We start from the raw sequence: 22,930 nt of genomic DNA on the forward strand, positions 1-22,930 counted from the left end.
AGATGAATCCAAAGATCCACAGATCCTGAAATCAAATGTATGTTGAATAGAATAAATAAAATGAAGTTGCTGGGGGCAATTACAGTATCAATTCTAATTATGTCATCTAAAAAGTATGCTATCTAAATGACTTGTAGTCTTTTCTCTGGGGCTTAATTTCTAACTGAAGCTTACTAAAGCTGGCTTTAAACTAAAACTTTAAGTATGCTAGGTTATGAACATATTACTGGAGTTGAAAATCAACCAAATTTAAACTACACAAAATGTAAATGATAAAGGGCAAACAGTTTGATATTTCTATGGATTTTAATCTTAACTTATTATTGTCTATTAATAGTATAAGCCAGCAGTCCCTAACCTTTTTGGCACCAGGGACCGGTTTCATAGAAGACAATTTTTCCACGGACCGGGGTTTTGGGGGGTAGGGGAGAGAGAGGGTTTCGGGATGATTCAAGCGCATTACATTTATTGTGCACTTTATTTCTGTTATTATCACACTGTAATATATAATGAAATAATTATACAACTCACCCTAATGCAGAATCAGTGGGAGCCCTGAGCTTGTTTTCCTGCAACTAGATGGTCCCACCTGGGGGTGATGGGAGACAGTGACACACGAAGTGTGTTGCTTATGTCCAGTCTACTCTGTAATCTCGTTTTGGTTGCTGTCACTGCAGAAAACCCTGCTTCACAAAGACAGGATGTTAGAAATGGAAGCAGGCTTTTCAGTGCTTTTGTGGCAATCTCAGGCTATTCCGCCTTGACTTTAATCCAGAACGTATGGAAATTTGGACTTGTCTCAGACATAATTTTAAGGCCATCGTCAATTGCGATCTCAAGCAGTTGATCCTCTTCTAGCACGGACAAGGTCGATTCACCTGGCTTATTCACAAATGGGTCACGGATCCATTCCTTCCCCGTCTGGGGGTCTTTTGTGGTTGGGTAGTAATGCGCAAACTCTTTTGAAAGCTGAGATGGGTGATCATGCACCAGCTGGGAGAAAGAAGGCCCTGGCACAGTCTTTCAAAATCTCTGCTAATGTTTGAAACACGTGAAAAATCCGTGTTCACTCATTGCCCCCATAAGTCCAGTTTGGCTTTGAATGCAGCCACATTATCTGCAGACTTGAATACAGTTGTCGTCCTCCCCTGAAGTGACAGATTGAGTTCATTGAACAGGTTGAATATGTTTAGTAAGCAAGTTTTGTGACCCATTCTGTGTCACTGAAATGTGCTGCCAGTGGTGACTGTTTTTCTAAAAGAAATCTCTCGAGTGGCTCTTGTAACTCAAAAACCCTGGCCAGTGATCTATCTTTAGAAAGCCATCTCACTTCTGTGTATGGGAGAAGACGTGTGTGCTCTGGGTCCATCTCCTCACAGAGCTGCACGAACAGACGTGAGTTAAGGGCATCTACTTTAATGTGGTTGATAAATTTAATCACATCCTGCAAAATGTTGTTAAGTTCAGGTGACATTTTTCGGCTAGCCAGCATTTCTCTATGGATGACACAGTGTGTAGACTCACATTCAGAAGCGACCTCTTTGACCTGAGTAGTGAAACCAGAAAGCTGTCTAGTTATGGCAGCTGCTCCATCCGTGCATATACCAACACAAAATGACCAGTTTTCCTGTTATGTAATCATTCAAAGACTTGAATAGTTCTGCCGCTGTGGTGTTGGTTGACAACAAAAGTGCACATAACATATCCTCATGCACATCCTCCTGAAAAATATATCGCACAAAAACAAGCACTGTTGGCTTGTCAACATTGGTAGACTTGTCAACCTGGATTGTGTACCACGTTGACTCACTAGCCCTAACAATTGTGTCTCAATATCCTCTGCTATTTCATCAATTCATGTAGTTATGGTGCTAAGCCAAAAGAGGAACACGTGCCACCTTTTGAACTGCAGCCTCTCCTAAAAGTTCACAACAAATGTCCTTAGCAGCAGGCAGAATCAACTCTTCACCAATGGTAAAGGGTTTCTTAGATTTAGCAAGGCGGTTAGCCACTAAGAATGATGCCCTCGGGCCTTCCCTGGTGGCACAGTGGTTAAGAATTCACCTGCCAATGCAGGGAACATGGGTTCAATCCCTGGTCTGGGAAGATCCCTCATGCTGCAGAGCAACTAAGCTCGTGCGCCACAACTCCTGAGCCCACATGCCACAACTACTGAAGCCCGCACGCCTAGAGCCCATGCTCCACAACGAGAAGCCACTGCAATGAGAAGCCCACGCACCACAATGACGACCCAACACAGCCAAAAATTTTAAACTTAATTAAAAAAAAAAAGAATAATCCTCTTAGTGCAGACACATTTGATGAAGTGGTGGCCTTCAATAATTGCTTCTGTTCTTTGTGGGGGTTTTTCTTTTGAAAAACTACAAAGGCTTGTCTTTTAATGCAGGGTGCTTGGTCTCCATGTGGCGAAGCAGTTCTGAAGGTTTCATGGTTTCGTTGATCGCCAGTTGCCACATATTATACAAAGTGGGCTTGGAGAATGTGAATTACCTGTTGCAATGAACCCGTAATTTAAGTACGACTCGGTATTTTCTTTTAAATGCAGATTTCGTTTTGTTGACAGTCTTAGAGTCTTCTGCTGTCTCATCACTGGGTCTTTCTCCCTTTTCAAAGAAGCTCTCCAGCGACGTTTGTTTTTTACTCATTTTGGCTAGGGTTAGCTTGTGGGCTTAACCAAAACTGACTGAGACAAGTGCACAGCGTGGGAAAGAGGTGTGAATGGAAGTGGTAAATAAAATAATGGGCAGAGTTCTTCCCTGGTGGCGCAGTGGTTAAGAACCCGCCTGCCAATGCAGGGGACACAGGTTCGATCTCTGGGAAGATTCCACATGCCGTGGAGCAACTAAGCCCATGTGCCACAACTACTGAGCCTGCGTGCTGCAACTACTGTGGCCCACCTGCCTAGAGCCCGTACTCCACAACGAGAAGCCACCGCAATGAGAAGCCCGTGGACATTGTAAAGCAATTATACTCTAATAAAGATGTTTAAAAAAAAAAGAAGGCCGTGCACTGCAACGAAGAGTAGCCCCTGCTCGCCACAACTAGAGAAAGCCTGTGTGTGCAGCAACAAAGACCCAACGCAGCCAAAAAAAAAAAAAAGGCAGGCCATGTGCGGACTAAAATTAGTGTCAGATTCTGATTTAAAGCCTGCCACCAGATGCAGCTTGTCACTTGCCGCTCACTGATAGGGTTTTGATATGAGTCTGCAAGCAATTGATTGATTATGGTCTCTATGCAGTCAAAACTCTGCTAATGATAATCTGCATTTGCAGCTGCTCCCCAGCGCTAGCATCACTGACTGCCTCAGCTCCACCTCAGATCATCAGGCATTATTCTAATAAGGAGCGTGCAACCTAGATCCCTCATATGCACAGTTCGCAGTAGGGTTTGCGCTCCTATGAGAATCTAATGCCATGGCTGATCTGACAGGAGGCAGAGCTCGGGTGGTAACGTGAGCGATGGGGAGCGGCTGTAAATACAGATGAAGCTTCGATTGCTTGCTTGCTGCTGCTCACCTCCGGCTGTGCAGCCTAGTTCCTAACCCTTGGTAGAAGCAACTAAACATTGATGAATTATACATATCTAGGGAAATATTGCATACTGTAGCTAGTAGTTATGAATTTAAGCCATTAACTTACCTTGCACTGATTTTGTCATTTACCATTAACATGAGTGTTAATTTCATAACAGTCGTATATGCTCTTTTTACAGTGAAACGTTTTGACATTGAGAGTATTAGGAACAGGTAACTACTATGATTTATCCACTCATTCTTTCAATATAAATGAATGCCTAAATTTGCCAGGTACTTTCAAGTATGGGGATGCAGGAGGACACAAAGCAATATATGCTGCAAAGAAAAAAGGCAGAAGGATAAGGGAATGCAGAGGGAGAAGGAAAGGGTTGCAGTTTAAAAGAGTGACATGGATCTTCTCACTGAGAAGATGACTTTTGGGCAATGACCAGAAAGATGCAGAAGAGGGCCGTGAAGATATCTGGGAGAAAAGGGCTCCAGACACAAGAAAAGCTATGTGCAAAGCTCCTATGGAAGCATGCCTAGAATATTCAAATAACTACAAGGGGGGCAATGTGACTCCTGGGAGGAAAGTAGAAGGCAAAGAGTAGAAAGGGTCAGATAGCTTAACACCGTGTAGACCGCTATAAGGACTTTGAGTTTTTACTGAGTCAAATGTGAAGCCACTGGAGAGTTTTTAGCAGAGGAGTGTTGTATTATGACTTAGATTTTTTAAAAAAAGGATCACTCTGTTCCTGTCTTGACAACAGACTATAGGTCTGGTGAGGTAAAGGCAGAAGCAGAGCCACAAGTCGTAAGGCTATTACAATAATCTAGGCAAGCAATGATGTGGCTTAGACCAGAGAGGGGGCAGTGGAGATGCTAAGTGGCTAAATGCTGAATATATTCTAAAGTTACTACGAACAGGATTCCCTGATACATGTGGGGTATGAATGAAAAAGAGAAAGGATTCCAAAATTTTTGGCCTAAACAAAAGATGGAGTTGACATTTAGTGACACATGGAAGAGAATGAAGGAGAAACAGGTTTTGAAGGAAACATCAGGATTTTTAAGCATACTAAACCTAAGATGCCTGGTAGATACCAAGTGGAGATAGTGAAATGGCAGGTGGATATGATTTTGGAATTCAAATAAAAGATGAGGCCTGAAGACAAAAATTTTGTAATCAAAACATATGGTATTGTAAGTCACCAGACTGGGTGAGATCATCAGGGAAGTGAGTATACAGTAGTGGTCCAAGGTCTAAACTCTGAGATCCTCCAACATTTAGAGGTAGGGAGTATGAGGAGAAACCAGCAATGAAGACTGAAAAGAAGGGTTCAGTGATATTGCAGGGAAACCAGGAGAGTATGGTGTCCTGGAAGCCAAGGGAAAAAAGATTTTCAAGCAGGAGGAAGTAATCAACCGTGCCACCTTAAGTCAAGTAGAACGAAGACTGAGAATTGGTCACTGGAAAGCAGTGTAATGGTCACTAGTGACCTCAACAAGAGTTGTTTTGATGGGGGTGGTGGTGGTGGGAAAAACCTGTTGAATTGAGTTCAACACAGAACAGGGGGAGGTATGGAGGAATGAATGGGCAGCACTATGGATAACTCTCTCGAAGGTATATAACACATGGTTGCAGAAAACCACTTTGTTTTCTAAATACAAGAGATTATTCACCTTGTTCTCCTTTCCCCTCAAAATCTCCCCCAAAATGACAAAAAAAAAAAAAGAATGAGAGGTATTAAACAACCAGGACAAAGCATAAAGAGAAGACAACAATGGTTTTTTTTTGTTTTTTTGGCCACACTGCACAGCATGTGGGATCTTAGCTCCCCAACCAGGGATCAAACCTGCACCCCCTACATTGGAAGCATGGAGTCTTAACCACTGGACCACCAGGGAAGTCCCAAGAGAAGACAACAATGAGTGAGACTTTCAGAAGCAGTAAGAAAGCAAATGGATGTAAGGTAACTGACTTAGCAGAGGGGATGAAATTATACCAAAGACTGGGATTCTGACAACTAAGACTGTTTACACTGCAGAACTCCTGAAAGTCTCAGCACTTTGAAAGCATTAGGCACCACTCCTTTTAGCCAGGTACAGTACATAGAAACTAGACAAATAAAAAAGCAAGGCAATGTCAACACCAGGAAAACCAGAGAGTTACATAATAAATAAAGAAACAATACTTACATGGTCACAATAATGCAAACATTTTCACTGACTTGACTAAAAGTTAAAATAATATTAGGAAGATGGGTAAGAAGAAGTGTGGGATGGTAGTGTAAGGTAGCCAAATCCTCCATGGCAGGGGGTGGGAAGGAGAGGGTAATAGATAACCTCTAAAGTTGGTAAGTTAAAACAGTGAGATGAGGGCTTCCCTGGTGGCGCAGTAGTGGAGAGTCTGCCTGTCGATGCTAGGGGACACGGGTTCGTGACCCGGTCCGGGAAGATCCCACATGCCGCAGAGCGGCTGGGCCCGTGAGCCATGGCCGCTGAGCCTGTGCGTCTGGAGCCTGTACTCCGCAACGGGAGAGGCCACAACAGTGAGAGGCCCGCGTACAGCCAAAAAAAAAAAAAAAAGTGAGATGACCACATTATTTTGAAATAAGAAGATAGAAACAGATTAGCAAGGAGTTAAATGTGGTTGATTCTGGGATCAGGACTCTGGAGTGAGGTAGGTGACTACTTTATTTCCTTATGTGTTTTTAATCACAATTTGATTTTTTAAAACCATGTGATTATTAGTTTGATGGTTAAACATGTAACTGAATGGATAAAACATATATAGGAAGGATAAATAGTAACCTCAGACAAGTTATTTGTTCTACTAGGCAAATATTCAAAATAAAAAATTAACTGGAATAAAAAACTCCAAGTGATACCAACAAGTGAAAGAATAGGGGCAGGGAGACAATAGGAAAAGTGTCTGCAGAAAGCAGGGAGGATAGTGTGCCAACATTCTTGTGTTATCGTAAGACTCCAACATTGATAACTTTAAACGCTGGTAGAGAAAAATAATCATAATTATGGGTTAGAAGTAACCACAACGAGAATAAAAATAGAATGTACAGCTTCCAAACCTGCAGAGAAATCTGATCTATAAAAAAAAGAAACAGAAAGCATGCTAAGTACAAAACTTATAGTAAGGTAGCAAAAATATACAAAATAACAACTGATAAAACCATGAGAATATATCAACAACTGGAGATTTTTAAATATATTTCTCTTAGAAACAGCAAAGAGACCACCCCAAAAGCAAATATGAAGACAAATCTAAAATATACATTCACTTTAACATACTGTTCAATCTAACATAATTCCCTACTCCATTTTTTCACATGGAAGTATTTCTCTAGAATAACACTGGTGCCTCTTTCTCCCTCCTTCTCTCCCTATTTTACTAACAGCTTCTTAGGGAAGGAGTGATTTAGCTGATTGGTGAGTTTGGAAGGAGAAACTATACACAAGCAGTTTTCCATTCTCTCTCTACTCTCATTGGAGCTGCCTGCCTACCTACAGTTAAAGTGCTTTCTGTTCTGTTTTCCTGACCATTCTGTAAGTTTGGTGGGTCACTCTACCTGAGACTGGATAGAAAGTTTAATTTAGGGAAATATTAGCAAATCGTATGTCATACGTTCCAAACTACTTTAACACAAAGTTCACCGACAACAAGCCCTCCCTATCTGCTCAAAGTCTTCAATCAGCTGTTCAGACTCTTATTCTTAAATATAAGCAGGCAGCCAAAGTTCAGCAGAAACCCGAGGAAAATCTTTATTGTGATAGAGATAAAACATAAACACACACACACACGTACACACGTACACACACACACACAGTAACATAGGGGAAAGAAAAGACTATGTAGGAAAATGGAAACTTCAAAACAAAGTAATTTAGGGACTTCCCTAGTGATCCAGTGGGTAAGACTCCAAGCTACCAATGCAGGGGGCCCGGGTTCGATCCCTGGTCCAGGAACTAGATCCCGCATGCATGCTGCAAATAAGAAGTCCACATGCCGCAACTAAAAGATCCTGCATGCTGCAACTAAGACCTGGCACAGCCGAAATAAACAAACAAATAAAAAACAAAGTAATTTACAATCATTAATGTCCTCGGATGGATCCTACAAGCCTCTAGAGAGGATAACAAAAACAAAATAGGGCACATATAAAGGATCAAGAATCAAAACAGCTTCAGCCTTCGCAGTGGCCACAATGGAAGCTAGAGACAACAGAGAAATCCCTTCAGATTTTTAAAGAAAAACAACTGCAAACTTGGAATTCTATATCCATACTATTATTCAAATTGAGATTAGAATTAAAGACATTTTCAGACATTCAAGGACCCACACTTTACCTCCCATGCAGCCTTTCTCAGGAAGCTACTAGATGTGCTTTACCTCTCCAAGAGAGTAAACCAAGAAAGAGGCAAATGTAGGGTACAGAAATAAGAAAGATCATAGGACTCCTCAGGAAAATACAGAACCCAGGGTAATTGTGCACCAGGCAAAGAGAGCAGCCAGTTCAGATTCGTGCAGAATGACTTAAGAGACAACTGATGTTTTCTTATGGTATACCTTATTTTTAAGAAATCTGACAGTGCCTGGGTGACTCTGGCCTAGGTTATTTGCTGTACTTGGCTTGTGAGACCATGTGCTGATGGTCTAGCTCTTTCCTTCTGCTCCCTGGATCTTTTGAGAACACACAAGTGTTCTGCTTTGACCTACTCCTGAGTGCTGAAGGACAGCCATAGGGAACTTAAAAGCGGAAAAGCCTAAGCAGCCCACTCCTCCTGTGTCACAGGCAGTATCCAGCTCTAGGAGCTGGCACATATTTCAAAATACGTAAACTGTGGATAACTCTAGGCTTCCCAATATTTGCTCAGGGCCTTGCCCAATTACTTCCTCCAGAAAAGGCTCTTGTAAAATTTTAGAGACAACGAAGCCAGACTATGACCCAGTGCCTCTTTTCAGCTTATCTTCTGGGACACCTCATCAAACAGTGGCAATTCTGCCTTCTGAATAGTGTTACATTCCTGCATGATACCCCACTTTTATATTAATCATCTTCCATGCTCATTTATATGTATTTTTGATAAAACAAATTATTTCATTGAAAAAAATAACATCAAGTAGGAATGCAAGAATGGTTCAATACCAGAAGATCAATGTTATACTCTATATTACTATTACTAAAGGTCAAAAATCAAAAGACCATCTAAACAAAGGCACATTTAAATTATCAATAAAAGGGAACTTCTTTCGATAAAGACTAACTAGCATAAAACTCCAGCAAGCATCACATTTAATAAAGCAACTTTAGATTCTGAAGTAGAAATAAGATAAAAATGCCAGCTACCACAACTACCATCAAATACAGACTGGCAACCTGGCTGAAACAATAAAGAGGAAAGAAAGGTATAAGGACTGAAAACGAAGAAATAAAACTCATTATTTGCATTTGCATTTAGATAGACAACCAAAGAGAATCAATAACTTTAGAATTAAAAAGCATTCATCAAAGCTGGAAATACAAGATCAACATCAAGTTCAACATGATCAGAAATAACAGGATACCATTTTCAATGGCAACGAAAAGTATGAAGTACCTAGGAATTAGCCAAAAAAACAAACAAATAAAAAACCCATAAACACATGATGTCCAGAATAAATGAAGAAAAAAATTATGTTCACAAATGTGATGATTTGACCTTGTAAAAATGTTAATTCTAAATTAATCTGCAAATTCAATTCAATTCCAATAAAAATCTCAGCAGCTTGTTTTGGGGAACTTCATAAACTGATACTAAAATGTATACATAGATACTAAAATGTATACATACATAGAATAAAAATCCACAAACAGCTAAGGTAATTTTAACAAAGTAGGACAAATAGATTCACCTATTAAGACATATTACAAACTTATATTAAAAGTGTTGTACTGGGAAAGGAATTGACATTTACCAATAAACAGAACAGAGCGCCCCAGTTTCATGCTTATGGAAACTTGGTATGTAATGAAATGGGAAAATATGGATTTAATAGATGGTGTTAGAAAAACTTACAACTCTACTCTGCATACCCGGCAGACATTCACACTGACAAGATCCAAAAGGCACCAATGTCACTTAGCTTGCCAGAAAGGTATAGCACTGTAAACACAGCATATAGAGGAGAGCATCCACCTTAGGTAAGCCTCACATGCCACAGGAACCACTATGGTGTAAAAATCCCTAAAGGTGGGTTCCACATCTCCCCAAGGAGGAACAAGCTTGGTTATCAGTTGTACCTTACTCAGAGAAATCTCAAAGCCTGTGCTTTTTACAATAAAAAAAATGTTGCTGGGTAAACAGCTGGCATTCCTTATTTATCTTAACCCACTGTTTCAAGGAAATAGTGCTAAGGAAAAAGTAAATCCAAGATAATTTTCCTCTAGAGAGAGAGAGAAGTGGTTTTCTTAATAACACTTTTCCCTTAATGATTAGCTGGAGAAAAAGTTGGACTCATACCTTATACTATATCCAAAAATAAACTCCAATTATATTAAATGTAAATGGTAAAACTATAACACTGATAGAACAAGACCTTAAAAATACAAACAACTGGGGGCAAAATTTAAAATTTCTATTCCATAAAGGACACCAAAGACAAGAATTAATAAATGAAAAGCCTAAGTTATTTCCGGAAACATTATTTAGACTATATAAAGAATTTATTGTACTATAATCAGCAAGAAAGAGAAAAGTCTAGTAGAAAAATGGGCAAATTATAAGTATAGGCAATCCATAGACTGGAAAACCAGAATGACTAAAAAGCATATGCTTAGACTTATTAGTAATCAGATAATGCAGATTAAACAAAATACAATTTCATACATTATCAGATTAACAACAATCAGAAAATATCAAGTACTGCTGAAGATGTAGAGAAAATGAAATCATCATGTCTTGCTGGTGTAAGTGCAAATTGGTACAACCATTTCCAAGAACAATCCAGCATTACTAACTGAAATTAAATATGCATATACTCAAAACCCCGGCCATTCTACTCTAGGCCATATATACCAAAGAAACTACAAGGCAGAGTCATAGGAAGAAATGTACAAGTTTGTAGAAGTGGGAACAGCTGGAAATAACCTATCTATGACTAGAGGAAAAGATAATCTATGGTATGTGAATAAAATAGAATAATATGCAGCAGTCAGAAGTATGCTATATACAGTAACATGAATAGTTCTTAAAAACCTAATATTTTATAAAAGTTAGAAGCAAAATGAAATTTATATCATAATATCATTGATATAAAATTTAAAAGTTATACAAAATAAATGTTATTATATATTTTTTCAAAGAAATATATCAAAAATTTGGAAGATGGCTTGGAAGGATAAACATTAAATATAGTAGAGAGTGGGGAGTATGGAATTGCAGCCAGGAGATGAAGAAAAACTATTAAGGTAAAATGAAGCAGAACAAAAGTGTAGGTTTTCTAGACCAATGATACTGCTGTCATTAATAAAGAGTATAATTAATGATTGAGTCAATGCTGAGCACATGAAATCCTTAAAAAAAAGAAACGATTTATATGAGGAGAGAAACACAGTTAAGTCAGACTAAAACATTTCTTCATTAAATGTGAAAAACTATCCATAGGGCATAATATAGTAAGTACCCCACAGGATTTGTGAGTTAGCTGTCTTTAAAAGAAACAGTTCATTCTCCCAAATAAGATAAGCTAAATAAAAACAACATACAATATGAAAGGACACTTAAAGGCAATGCTTAAAAAACAAAATTTCTTTGTGTTGAACAAATATTCCACTGCATTTTTCTAGGCTGTTCTGGTATTCAGCAAAATAATTTAAAATTACATTTTGGGCAAAGTTATAAGTGAACTAATTTTAATTATGTGTGAATCTGAAATTTTACATTGATATAAATACCTTGTGACATTTTAACAGGATGTAAGAAGTTTAAATATACATGAAAAAATTACAAATAAGTAGTTGTCATAATCTCTTACTTTTGACTGTGCTTCATATTTTAAAAAAAGCACTCTCATGTGAGGCAGATGTAGTAGCTATCTCCAATGTTATCAATGTGGAAACTGAAAAATAATCTTACAGTAAGTAAGTAGTGGTGTCCAGACTAGAATCTAGGTCTCCCAAAACCTAGACTTGAGGCCTTATTTTTATTTAACTCACCTTCTAGATAATTTTTATATAAATGTAAATTTAATATTTTCTTTAAATCACAAGGAAATAGAGCAGACACATTGGTTTGCAGTAGTTAATATACACAATGATATGAAGACAAATACAGAGACTTTTACATTAATTGCAATCCTGAAAAGAGTTAAGTTTGTCTTCAAAAAATGTCAATCAAGTTTAATATATTTTTATTTGTCCAGTAAAAGCAACTTAACAATCTATTAAAAATAAAATTTTAACTGCATTTAATATCATTCTTTTTTCTATTAAAGAAAGCACAAGATAAAGGACAGCAGTATTCAAGTAAATATATAATTATGACACACTGATAGACTAAATCAAGTACCTAAATGAAATGTTAAAACATGAAAATTTATAGTCCTCCTACCTTTTCTTTTCTACACTGGTAAACTACAATCAGAAAAAATTTTTAAATGAAACCTGTTTTATTGTTGTAACTTGTGATTTATTATTTTATTTAATTGAAAGTGTTTTAGTTTCAGTTAGTAATTTCTGTAAAGTAGCAGTCCTTAAATAAGTTCCTAAAAATAACAATATTGGAGCCTTAAACATTACATTTAGTCATCTAAAAAAGGTTACAAAATGTCTCTGCTTGTTCTAGTCCTAAATTCCTTTTCTAGATTCTTAATAGAAAAGGAATTTTCAAACACAAATAGTTACCTGTCAGATAATATACATTGCAATTTAGCATTCTTAACCAAAAACAAACAAACAAAACAAAACCAAAAACACCCTAAGAAAAGTCAATTTTTTTCTTTTTTTGGTCATGCCATGCAGGCATGTGGGATCTTAGTTCCCCGACCACCAGGGATGGAAGCCACGCCCGCTGCATTGGAAGCTCAGAGTCTTAACCACTGGACCACCAGGGATGTCCCAAGTCAAATTATTTTTGTCATTCATTCTGTACTATACTCTTCTCCCTATACATCTTTAATAGCAATCACAAGTACTATCTTAAAGACCCACCTTTTCTAATCTAAACAGCGCCGACTCAACATCTCACCTCTACTTCACTTCTAGTATTCAATTTAGATGTCTCAATGCCAAATTTATTAATTTATGAAAAATTGTTTCAATAACAAAATTTCCATAAATTACTTTCTAACAAACAAAGCAGAACCTCTAGTTGTAGAACACAAATGGAAAATAATATATAAGTAACTTAATCCCCTTAACTTGAAGGTTTGAAGAACCGGGTGTTAGAAAAATATGCCTAAGATAAACAGATTTTACTATCTTATTACTTTTTCTGCACGGGGTCAACATTTGTACTTTAAATGATATATTAGTTATTATATTGTCTCAAAAGAGAGATTCCCAAGAAGCCTTTAGTAAAATTCTATGTTGATTATACACATACTTGGTTCCTAATGTTTTAGTTTGAACTGTTCTAGAATTACTTACTTGTTAAACATAAAGTCTGTAAGAAGAAAGATAAAAATACTAAATCAAAATATCAAATAATTCCAAGTTTTCAACAATATATGTAAATGTATTCTTGTACCCTGTATTTCTGATAGTATTATTTTTGTAGTATGATCACAGCAAGTACATGAATTTTCCAGTTTTGTGGGGAAATATTCAGTGTTCTGAAATTTAACTAGATTTAAAATCATTATTAAACAAAAAACAAGTCGAATAGCACTATCATATTCTAAATGGCAATTCAGCATTGTATTTATAGTCTCAGTGGTAAAAACCACACCTAAAAGAAATGTGTACCCAATGTGACACACTCTCAATGTTTAAAGAACAGCCTGAATATGGAATTTTAAAAAGTTAATTATATTAGGTAGAAGCAGAGAATCTATGAAAAGATTTAAAATCGTTGCTGCTGGAACTGAGTTGGAAACTCAAAGGACTTGAGTCTTGGCTGCTGGAAAACAAAGTAAATCTTTCATATGTGTATTCTGATTCACCCAGGATGAAAACTAATCATACTGTAAAGGGATATGATCCTCTGAAGAAATGGAAATAATCTGTAAGAAAGATAAATTATAGCCTCTTTATTAGCAGGGAAAACTAAATTAGGGCTATATGTCACCCTGGAACCATTTCCTTCACAATGCTTCTAGTGACTTTTCCAAGATAAATTTTTAAAAAATACAATAAAAGATAAAAGTATCAATTGTCAGTGGGTGAAAACATTACTACTGCCTAAAAAAACCCAATACTGGATGTAATACACATCAGAAAATTTTTATTATTCTGTTTAAAGTTGTAGAAAAATTAGCCTTTTTGCCTGTTCTGATATTTATATGTTGTCACTCAACTTCTGAGGATTCCAAGTCAATTAATCTAGAATTTTAAAATGCATTAGTGATCCCTACTGTAGCAAACTGTGTATTCTATAGTTCATGAATCGTATTCTTTCAATAAACACAGGGTTTTAAATTAGATGATAATGATAGTCTCCATAATCTTAAAATCTAGGTAAAACAAATATCCTCATAGTCCAATAACAACTCGTAAAATGTAACCAGGTCACTAGACCAACATACTAGTGTACAACTTTAATAATTTCTAGCAACAAAACATCTGGAATAGCCATTAACAAATGTTTTCATTGGATTGAAGATGAATTTCTTTGTAAGAAGAAACTTTTTAAAAGTACTCTGAAGTATAGTTCAGCTGCAGGTAAACATGAAAGTTATCAAAGATCTTGTTTATCTCCATTTTTCCCAGTGGAATCAAGTGCAACTGGAACCTTATTAGTTTCAACAAAAACAGATTCAAAGGCAGCTTCCTGTTCATCCAAAGAATCAGCAGCTGTTGCTCCTTTAATTAGTGTTGTGTTGGTAAAAGACTGTTGCTGCTTGGAAATTTTACTGGATTCCACTATTTTTCTACCTCTTCTTTTACCAAGAATTTTGACATAATTAGCAGGTATAAGTCCTGTTGTTTGACCATCAAGACTGGCCAGAAGCCAACCACGCACTCTGGGTTGCTGTTCTGATGGAAGAAAAGACAGCCTTGTAATTATCACATACTTTGAGGGTCCAACAGAATATTGATAATGAAATGTTAAGTAAAATCTCTGTTACACTTATATAATAAAATACATAAACAAATAGTGTACATGAATATTCAAAAAATCAAGATGAGTAGGTTTAAGTCTAGGATCCCTTCTTACAACTTACACTTTTAATTTTATATTTACTAAATATTTTTTCAGCCTTGAAGAACATGAAGTTTACATCAGTTGGTGCATTCATAGAGTAAAACGATTCAGTTCTATCAAAAGATGAAAATTAACATCAATGTCTTTCATATTTTAAATTGAAATTTAAGGAATGAATATCTCATTACTTCTCAATAGGATAAGTTAGGGGTAAGTATAGAAAATAAATATATACATTTACATAAGGCAGCTTTCTTTATATATTTTTAGCTGAAATATAAAATTCATTCTATATGATTGTGATGTATAATCCTGAAGGACAGTGAATGTTAATTTTAATCCAAGGTGGGCAAAAATTGAAGACCTCAGTTAACTATAGCCACATAAGAAAAAGTTAAAGGCAATACTCTAAGCTTAAAGTAGGAAAGATTATTTAAATATTCAGTTTTGTATTTTGATATTCTCCCACCTATTTTATCCATGTCTTTAAAAACCTGTTTAACTGTTAAGTTTTAGTTCAACACTATAATTTAGGCACAATATGACATTTTCATGTTTAATACTATTCTATAATAATAATTTTTAAAAAGTTAAATTAACCATGTCTGTGACTGATTTTGTTCTAAATGCCCACACATATTTTAATTGAGCAATGGAGGAAAGCAACAAAGCAAAGCCAAAGTGTTAAAAGGCACTATTAGTTGAAGAATAATCTGATATAAAATTTTTCTGGAATATTATAATTTAGTTGAAAGAAACCACATTTGATCTTTACTCTTTAATTAGATTTATTAAAACTAATTATCTGTATTTTCCTCTAACAATAAATCTTAAAAAGAAATAATTCTTTTGAAATCTAAAATAGTAAGTTACTATTTTCACTAGAAGAGAAACATGAGTATAATACCTAAAAGCCAGGATTTTTGAAAAGTTACATTTTATTTTATTATTTAAAAATTTTTATTGGAAGCCTAGGTTTTGTGTGTGAAGAGATGAGGCAGAGATTTAGCAAGTTTGATCCAAAATTTTCAATTATTTACACATTAAACTAATGATTTGAACATTGAAGGTATTTTTCCCTTATGTAAAGAGTGACTAACACCAATAAAAGGCTAAAGTTTCCATTAATAGATCACATGCAAATCAGCCAAAGTGGTTAAAAATACAGGTTCTGAAGTTAGATAAACCTAGGTTCATAGTCCAGCTCCAACACACAGGACAATTTACTCATTCTGAATCTCGCTTTCCTCATGTGTAAAGCAGGAACAGGATAATAACAGTACTCACTTTACAGCATTATTATAAGGTTTAAACGAAATATGTAAAGTACAGTGTCTAGTACATTTTTTTTCTTTTTTTTTGGCCGCCCCATGGCTTGCGGGATCTTAATTCCCCAACCAGGGATTGAACCTGGGCCCTTGGCAGTGAGAGCGTGGAGTCCTAACCACTGGACCGCCAGGGAATTCCCCCTAGTACATAATAAGCAGTCTATAAATGACAGCTGTTATTATTGTTATTAGTATCTTTACCAACAAAATGTGACTTTTCGTGGCAAACCCGAATCCCAACAAATACACAAAAAATCTTTTTTTTATAAATCCACAAAAATTCTGATCATTACTGGGGAAAGGTGGAGGAAAAGGCCATTTTGTCTGGAGCCGTTAAAAACTATTAGTGACCTCATCTGAAAATTAACCTGAATGCCTATAAATTTCTTGCTGAGGTTCTTTAATACGTCATGACAGTAATTCCTAAATATTCATGTTGAAGTTTCTGAAGTAAACATTATTCAAGTAAAAAAGAAAGCAATACTAGTCCCAGCAATAAAAGACCAATAGGGATGCTTAGATGATGCTAGACAATTACTTTGGTTTATTAGATTTGTTACACTTAGCGCTAACCTCATGTTTTGGGGTGGTGATTAAAAGTGTTTTGAGTTCAGAAGAGATTATATAAACAAAATTTTTCCTTATCTCAGTGAAATATTATTGGAACAACACTGTTGGGACATTTTTCTCCCACTCCCCCAGATTTAGAAGGTCTACATTGACAAAAAGAAATCCTAGTAACTACTTCTGAGTTAACTAACGGTGACCAAGATCCTTTAATGCAGTTTTTAATATTACATTTACAAATTCTAAAAATGCAGATAATTCCAATTTATTCATGTTTTGTTACCTTTGAGAGCTAAGTTTAGCATATCACCAGCACGGAAAGAAATTTCTTCTTCGGATACAGCAACAAAATCATATTCTGCTCTAGCAACTACATGGTCATCCTCACCACTTGCCCAGTTGGTATTGTCTATAAACCAAATTAAGAATTAAGATTAGGTTAGTAAAACTTAAAAAAAAAGATATTTCAGTGGCTATGTTTTGCAAACTGTATAAACTTATTTGCCAAGAGAAAAGTTCCCCTCAAAGTAAATTCCACAATTAACACTACGTAAAATCAACAATATGTTCATTACGATACCTATTATAAACTTTTTCCTATTAAGCTCCAAATTCTAGTTCCCTTACTTTAAGCCAGGGGTCAGCAATTTTCTTGTAGAGTAAAAAGATTTTTGATAGTAAATATTTTAGGCTTTGTAGGCCATGAGGCAAAATTGAACATGTTGTGTAGTTTCTTATATAAAGAGAGAAAAAAATTTTCCATAAATTTTATGAAAAATTCAAAATATAACAATTGAATTCTTTTTTTGTAATATAGGTCTACTACAAAGAACGGAATCTTTTGGGGATAGGATAATATTTCACTTAATTTGGGGTTCAAAGGTAGTGTTTTCTATCATCAGTATCAATTGCAAATATTCATCTGTTAATGCTAATTTGTAATGAGATTTGAGGTATTTCATTTTGAAAATGTTTTTTCACATAGATATGTATTGCCAAATTCTGATATCAATACATTGAACATGTGGTTTTAATTGAGCATATTCATCCTAAGAAGATGAATAGAGTAGAATTCTGTTAAATTCCTTCAATATTAACCTTTTAACATGTCCTTACATTAGATACTAATCACTTCCAAATGAAGACTAAATGGAAACTCCTCAACGGCAGTTAAATGGATTTTGAAATATGGACATTTCCTTCGCACTTGCATGGAGGTCCAAAAACACTTCTGAATTGTAGTTTGAGCTTGAAAAGTCTATCTGCTGCAAATTTATGTGGGAAGGGAAATCTTGTTTCTTTAACTTTTGACAACCTGGGTGGGGGGTGTATAAAGCAGTGTGACATTATTTGTGATTCAAACAATATTAGTTGTTGTCAAAATAACTTCACTCCAATGTAAGTTTCAAAATATAATTGCTATTCTGCCTTACAGTTTTAGGTTGAATTCATTAAGAAGATTACCAAATCTGCAGCAAAAGCTGATTTCCAAAGCCATTAAACGTTTTCTAAGAGTGGCTGATGGCGGTTCTTGTTTTTCAGAAAAATATCAGTCTTGGCCTTGATCCCTCAAAAAGAGTAATAAAACTTAACCACTGACTGCTTAGCCATCTAACTGCCGTGTGGTAGGGCAAGTCAGGATCTTCAGCTTCTACTTCTGACAAAAATTCAGGGAACTTACAATAGTTATGTCCACAAGGGTGACTGAAATTCACCGTTGACATTACTAGTTCAGTAACACATGACAAATTCAAATATTTTCTGCAATGTACCTGCTGATGAAGAATACAATGAATAACTATAGGCTTTAAAAACCTTATATTTTCAAAACTGTAAATTTTGCCCAACTAAGCCTTTTTCTGTTCCACACAAATTTTTACCACCATCAGTCACAACATATCTTTGCAGATTAGTTTTTTCCAAATTCTTTGAAGATATTCTTGTCTGTAGTTGTTCCATGCAGACTATTCACAGAGGCTACATCTTCAGCCACTTCAAATTCAACACTGACTCTTCCAATAAACCACTGAGCAGTAACCATATCTACTGGGTCATCATGAGCCAAGTAAATCCATTTGAACTCATCTGCCTTGTTTTAAAATGACTATTAAAATGATGTTTCAAATACTCTTTAAGAAACTGTTCTCCCTGAAAGGTTAACAGTCTTAAACAAGTTTACTTTCTCTGACACATTTCCTTGGCTGTTGCAATAACCACTGGTAAACAGATTTCCTTGCTAATCTGACAAATGAGCCTCTCAGAAACTTATTTTGGTTGCAGGCTTATTTTTTCTTCTTTTGCTTATTTATTTGTTTATGGCTGCGTTGAGTCTTCGTTGCTGCGTGCCTGCTTTCTCTAGTTGTGGCGAGCAGGGGCTACTCTTTGTTGCAGTGCACAGGCTTCTCATTGCGGTGGCTGCTCTTGTGGAGCACAGGCTCTGGGCGCACGGGCTTCAGTAGTTGTGGCACACGAGCTCAGTCGTTGTGGCTCGTGGGCTCTAGAGCACAGGCTCAGTAGTTGGGGCACACGGGCTTAGTTGCTCTGTGGCACGTGGGATCTTCGCGGACCAGGGCTTGAACCCATGTACCCTGCATTGGCAGGCGGATTCTTAACCACTGTGCCACCAGGGAAGCCCCTTCTTTTGCTCCCTCCCCTGACCCCTTTTGGGTGAGGAAATTCTGCTATGATGAGCTATTCCATTTTAAATTTTCTAATTTTTCTGACTGTTGACTTCCTGTGAGTTGGGAATATTGTGATGAGTGCTCAGTCTGCTAATGTTGATGTACTGGGTTGGCCAAAGAGTTTATTTTTCTGTAAGATGGCTCCAGTAGTGCTTAGTTGTCTTTAACTTCATTTGAAACAATTTTGTTAGACTGTTTTGTGACAGCTGTTATATTAGCAAAAAAAAAAAAAATCAAAATTGGTGAATTTTTGTGTAGCCATTTTAATATTGAAGATGGAAGGAAAAAAGCAACGTTTTCGGCATATTATGCTTTATTATTTCAAGAAAGGTAAAAACACAACTGAAGTGCAAAAAAAGATTTGTGCAGTGTATGGAGAAGGTGCTGTGACTGATCGAATGTGTGTCAAAAGTGGTTTGCAAAGTTTCGTGCTGGCGATTTCTCGCTGGAGGATGCTCCACGGTCGGGTAGACCAGTTCAAGTTGATACCCATCAAATTGAGACATTAAGTGAGAACAATCAATGTTACACCACGCGGGAGAGAGCTGACATACTCAAAATACCCAAATCAAACGTTGAAAATCATTTGCACCAGCTTGGTTATGTTAATCGCTTTGATGTTTGGGTTCCACGTAAGTTAAGAGAAAAAAACCTTCTTGACCATATTTCCACACGTGATTCTCTACTTAAACGTAACGAAAGTGTTCTGTTTTTAAAACAAATTATGATGGGCAATGAAAAGTGGATACTGTACAATAATGTGGAACGGAAGAGATCGTGGGGCATGTGAAATAAACCACCACCAACCACACCAAAGGCCGGTCTTCATCCAAAGAAGGTGATGTTGGGACCTCTCTGGTGGCGTGGTGGTTAAGACTCCACACTCCCAATGCAGGGGGCCTGGATTTGATCTCTGGTCAGGGAACTAGATCCCACATGCATGCCACAACTAAGAGTTCACATGCCACAACTAAGGACCCCATGTGCTGCAACCAAGGGGTGGGTGAGCCGCAACTAAGGAGCCCGTGAGCTGCAACTAAGAGCTGGTGCGACCAAATAAAAATAAATAAATATTAAAAAAAGAAAAAAAAACCAAAGAAAGTGATGTTGTGCATAAGGTGGGATTGAAAGGGAGTCCTCTATTATGAGCTCCTTGCAGAAAACCAAACGATTAATTCCAACAAGTACTGCTCCCAATTAGACCAACTGAAAGCAGCACTCTACGAAAATCGTCCGGAATTAGTCAACAGAAAACACATAATCATCCATCAGGATAACGCAAGACCACATGTTTCTTTGATGGCCAGGCAAAAGCAGTTAGAGCTTGGCTGGGAAGTTCTGATTTATCCATGGTATTCACCAGACATGGCACCTTCATTCAGATTTCCATTTATTTCAGTCTTTACAAAATTCTCGTAATGGAAAATGTTTCAATTCCCTGGCAGACTGTAAAAGGCACCTGGAACAGTTCTTTGCTCAAAAAGATAAAAAGTTTTGGGAAGATGGAATTATGAAGTTGCCTGAAAAATGGCAGAAGGTAGTGGAACAAAATGGTGAATATGTTGTTCAATAAAGTTCTTGGTGAAAATGAAAAATGTGTCTTTTATTTTTACTTAAAAACCAAAGGAGGACTTCCCTGGTGGCGCAATGGCTGAGAATCCGCCTGCCAATGCAGGGGACACAGGCTCAAGCCCTGGTCCAGGAAGATCCCACATGCCACGGAGCAACTAAGCCCATGTGCCACAACTACTAAGCCTGCGCTCTAGAGCCCACAAGCCACAACTACTGAGCCCATGTGCCACAACTACTGAAGCCCATGTGCCTAGAGCCTGTGCTCCTCAATGAGAAGCTACCGCAGTGAGAAACACGTGCACCACAATGAAGAGTAGCCTCCGCTCACTGCAACTAGAGAAAGCCTGCATGCAGCAACAAAGACCCAATGCGGCCAAAATAAATAAATAAAATTAAAAAAAAACACAACAAAAACCAAAGGAACTTTTTGGCCAACGCAATATATTGTAATCCTTTAACATAGCTATGTTGTCACTGCATAATAAATGTAATAATGGTTTACCACCTAATTCAGTAACAAAATAATCCAGACTATACTGTGCCTTAAAAGTGTGACTTTCAAAGTCCACTTCACTCTTCTTTTCTTGTGTGGCATGTACGTACTCATAATAAAAATATATATTGGAGTATAACAGTACATGTGGCACTCAACACATTGCCAAGTTATGTTACTGAGATCTGCAGTGTGCAGAACAAGTGCAAAGCAATGAGAGTGCCAACATAGATAGGATCTCTATGTTACAAACTACTCAACTCTGGTCTTTCAGTACAAAAGTAGCCATAACAATACATACATGAATGAATGTGGTTGTGTTCTAATAAAACTTTACTAATGGACACAGATATTTGAATTACATATAATTTTAACATGTCACAAATAGTACTCTTTTGGATTTTACTGTAAAAACCATTCTTAGTTTGTGGGCTGTACAAAGACAGGAGCAAGGCAGATCTTGCTGACAGGTTATCGTTTGCTGACCCCTGTCCTAAGCAGCTAAGAAGTCATAGGGCCTAAGCTTCCTCAGTTCCGCTTTTCCTCAAAAATCTCTTAGTATCATTACCCATTGCTCCCTCTTTGGCCTCAGATAAAAAAATCGCCCCTCCTTTTCACCTGCCTTGGATCGTATCTTCTCCCACCTCTTACAGGAGGCTTCATCTTTTGACTCCTGTTTCTCCCTCCTCGACAATCAATCCTTCTCTACAGACTCCTTTCTTTCAGCCTAAAAACATTCCCAGATTTCACTTCATAAAAGACAAAGCACAACAAAAAAACGGAAAACTACCACATCAACTTGCTTTTACCCAAGCAGCCTGTTGATTTTTCTTCCTCCATTCATTGTTAATCTTTTCCTTTTTTCACACCTTCTGATTTTATATACCCTTTATACTCTTCCATGGTTTCTGTCTCCTCTACTTTACTAAAATTGCTTGCTGGAGCTGATGACCTCCAATTGCCAAATCCGATGACCTTTTTTCAATTCTCGATCTTATCTTACTACAGCATCTGACACCAGGCATCATCCTTCTCCCCCTTCTTGAAATTTCCTCCTTTCACCTTCACTTCTATAACACAGGATTAACATAGTTCTACTTCTGCTCTTCCTGGTTTCCATCTTAGTTCCTCTTTCTCTCTACCACTGTAATATCATCCACTAACACTATTTCAACTCTCACTTTTATGTGGATGACTCTTAAATATTTCATTTTTCACCTCTTTCCTAAGATCCTTTCCTGCCTTTTAAACTGCTTTCTGAAACTTTCTCAAGTTCCATTTGAATGTCCCACTGGCACAACCAAACTCAATATAGCTCTAATGAAATGAATGATAATCATTCACAAACCAGTTGTTCCATGTGATTTCTCTGTATTTATTTTATTGACTTTTA

General features: G+C 36.9%; 1 protein-coding gene across 1 annotated transcript in view; it reads right to left on the reverse strand.

The window, feature by feature from the left end:
• Positions 1 to 13,539: 13,539 nt before the first annotated feature.
• PEX13 (peroxisomal biogenesis factor 13) overlaps positions 13,540 to 22,930 on the reverse strand; it is a 33,936-nt gene continuing 24,545 nt past the window's right edge. Inside the window, exons 3-4 of the mRNA XM_065891285.1 lie at positions 17,075 to 17,200; positions 13,540 to 14,727 (exon numbers count right to left, since the gene is read on the reverse strand). Coding sequence (XP_065747357.1) covers positions 14,429 to 14,727; positions 17,075 to 17,200 — 425 coding nt within the window. The 3' untranslated portion in view covers positions 13,540 to 14,428. The remainder of the gene's footprint in view (positions 14,728 to 17,074; positions 17,201 to 22,930) is intronic.

Source organism: Phocoena phocoena, chromosome 14, assembly GCF_963924675.1.
Source record: "Phocoena phocoena chromosome 14, mPhoPho1.1, whole genome shotgun sequence".
In the NCBI taxonomy this organism is placed as follows: domain Eukaryota; kingdom Metazoa; phylum Chordata; class Mammalia; order Artiodactyla; family Phocoenidae; genus Phocoena; species Phocoena phocoena.